General features: G+C 43.9%; 1 protein-coding gene across 1 annotated transcript in view; it reads right to left on the reverse strand.

The window, feature by feature from the left end:
* Nucleotides 1-1,097, reverse strand: part of LOC108559437 (probable aminoacyl tRNA synthase complex-interacting multifunctional protein 2) — a 1,653-nt gene extending 556 nt beyond the window's left edge. The window contains exons 1-3 of the mRNA XM_017916733.1: nt 776-1,097; nt 112-306; nt 8-37 (exon numbers count right to left, since the gene is read on the reverse strand). Of these exons, the coding sequence (XP_017772222.1) occupies nt 8-37; nt 112-306; nt 776-982 (432 nt within the window). The 5' untranslated portion in view covers nt 983-1,097. The remainder of the gene's footprint in view (nt 1-7; nt 38-111; nt 307-775) is intronic.
* Between the last annotated feature and the right edge of the window lie 132 nt (nt 1,098-1,229).

Below are 1,229 nucleotides of genomic sequence, written 5' to 3' on the forward strand. Positions count from 1 at the left end.
GGTGTGCGTTGATCACGATGTCGGGAATATTCGATACCTGAAACAAATTTAATTTCATTACTACCAAATCTTATAGGATATTACAATAGAATTATGATAATATATATTTACCTTAAGTGATTTATTGCTAACAGTTTTGGCTGATGATGATTTTTTGCAGGTGGATTTGGAGACAGGGGTGCTTCCGCCGATAGCCTTGAGATCATCTTTGATGCCGAGCATCTGCTGCTTCAGCTCCTCGAGCTGCTTGAGCAACTGCTGCTGTTTCGACTCCAACGCTGCCATCCCCCTCAAGTCGGAGTTGTTCTAAAGAGGATATCTAGAGTGAATTACATCAGTCTAATAAACACTGTTTCAGGTTAACCGATCAGCAAACACTTGAAGCGCAAAACAATAACATCAACACAAAAAAAAAAAATAAATTAAAATTGCGGAATTAAAAATCGAGAGCGTCACGAAAAGCTTTTGTTTCTTTTTTTTCGTCCTTTTCAAGTGTGCATGTGTCAAATGGTTGTAGCACATTAAAATGTGTTAATAGCAATCTTCCACACTTTTTTGACAGTTGTTCCCTGAAATTGTGTGCATGCACCTGCAGTAGTAGTAGAAGCAGCAGCAGTCAGACAGACAGTGAGTGTGTGTCATGGGAAAGCAAACTTTGGTGAGGAGAACGTCTGGAGGAGTGCGAAAAACGGTGAGTGGAGCGTGCGAGCGATCTGTTGCGTGAGTTTGTGCTGTTAATGATGTTGTATGGATCCGTATTTTGTTTTTTATAAACCTTTAAAAACAGTTTAACCTGCTCGGAAATGTCTGCGGACGGCTGCTGCTGCTGATGTTGCCCTGTCGCCACCTTCGTCGCACTGGCCTTGGTGGTGACACCGTTCCTATGGATGTTTGCAAGGGTGTACATGCAGTTGGGCAGCTCGACGGGCAGATCGTGTCGCACGATCTGGCGCGCCGCGTACATTTTGATGCCGCCGCTCATTTTTCACTCGGCTGAAACGTGGTTCAAATCCAATCGAATCCTGCAAAAGATCACCCGAAAAGTTCGTACCACTTCGTTCGAAACGTCAAAAAATATCCAGCATGGCCGCCGTTTGACAGCTGTCAAAAAAGAGAGTTGTGAGCAGTGGCGGCGCGGCGCGCTCTTTTTCAAAATTCCGCATCCGCACCAGGGGGTTTCACGGGATACGGCAAAATTGTAATCTTTTTTTTTTTACGATAAATCAGTT

This window comes from Nicrophorus vespilloides, unplaced genomic scaffold (assembly GCF_001412225.1).
Source record: "Nicrophorus vespilloides isolate i.1.1-1 unplaced genomic scaffold, Nicve_v1.0, whole genome shotgun sequence".
In the NCBI taxonomy this organism is placed as follows: Eukaryota; Metazoa; Arthropoda; class Insecta; order Coleoptera; family Silphidae; genus Nicrophorus; species Nicrophorus vespilloides.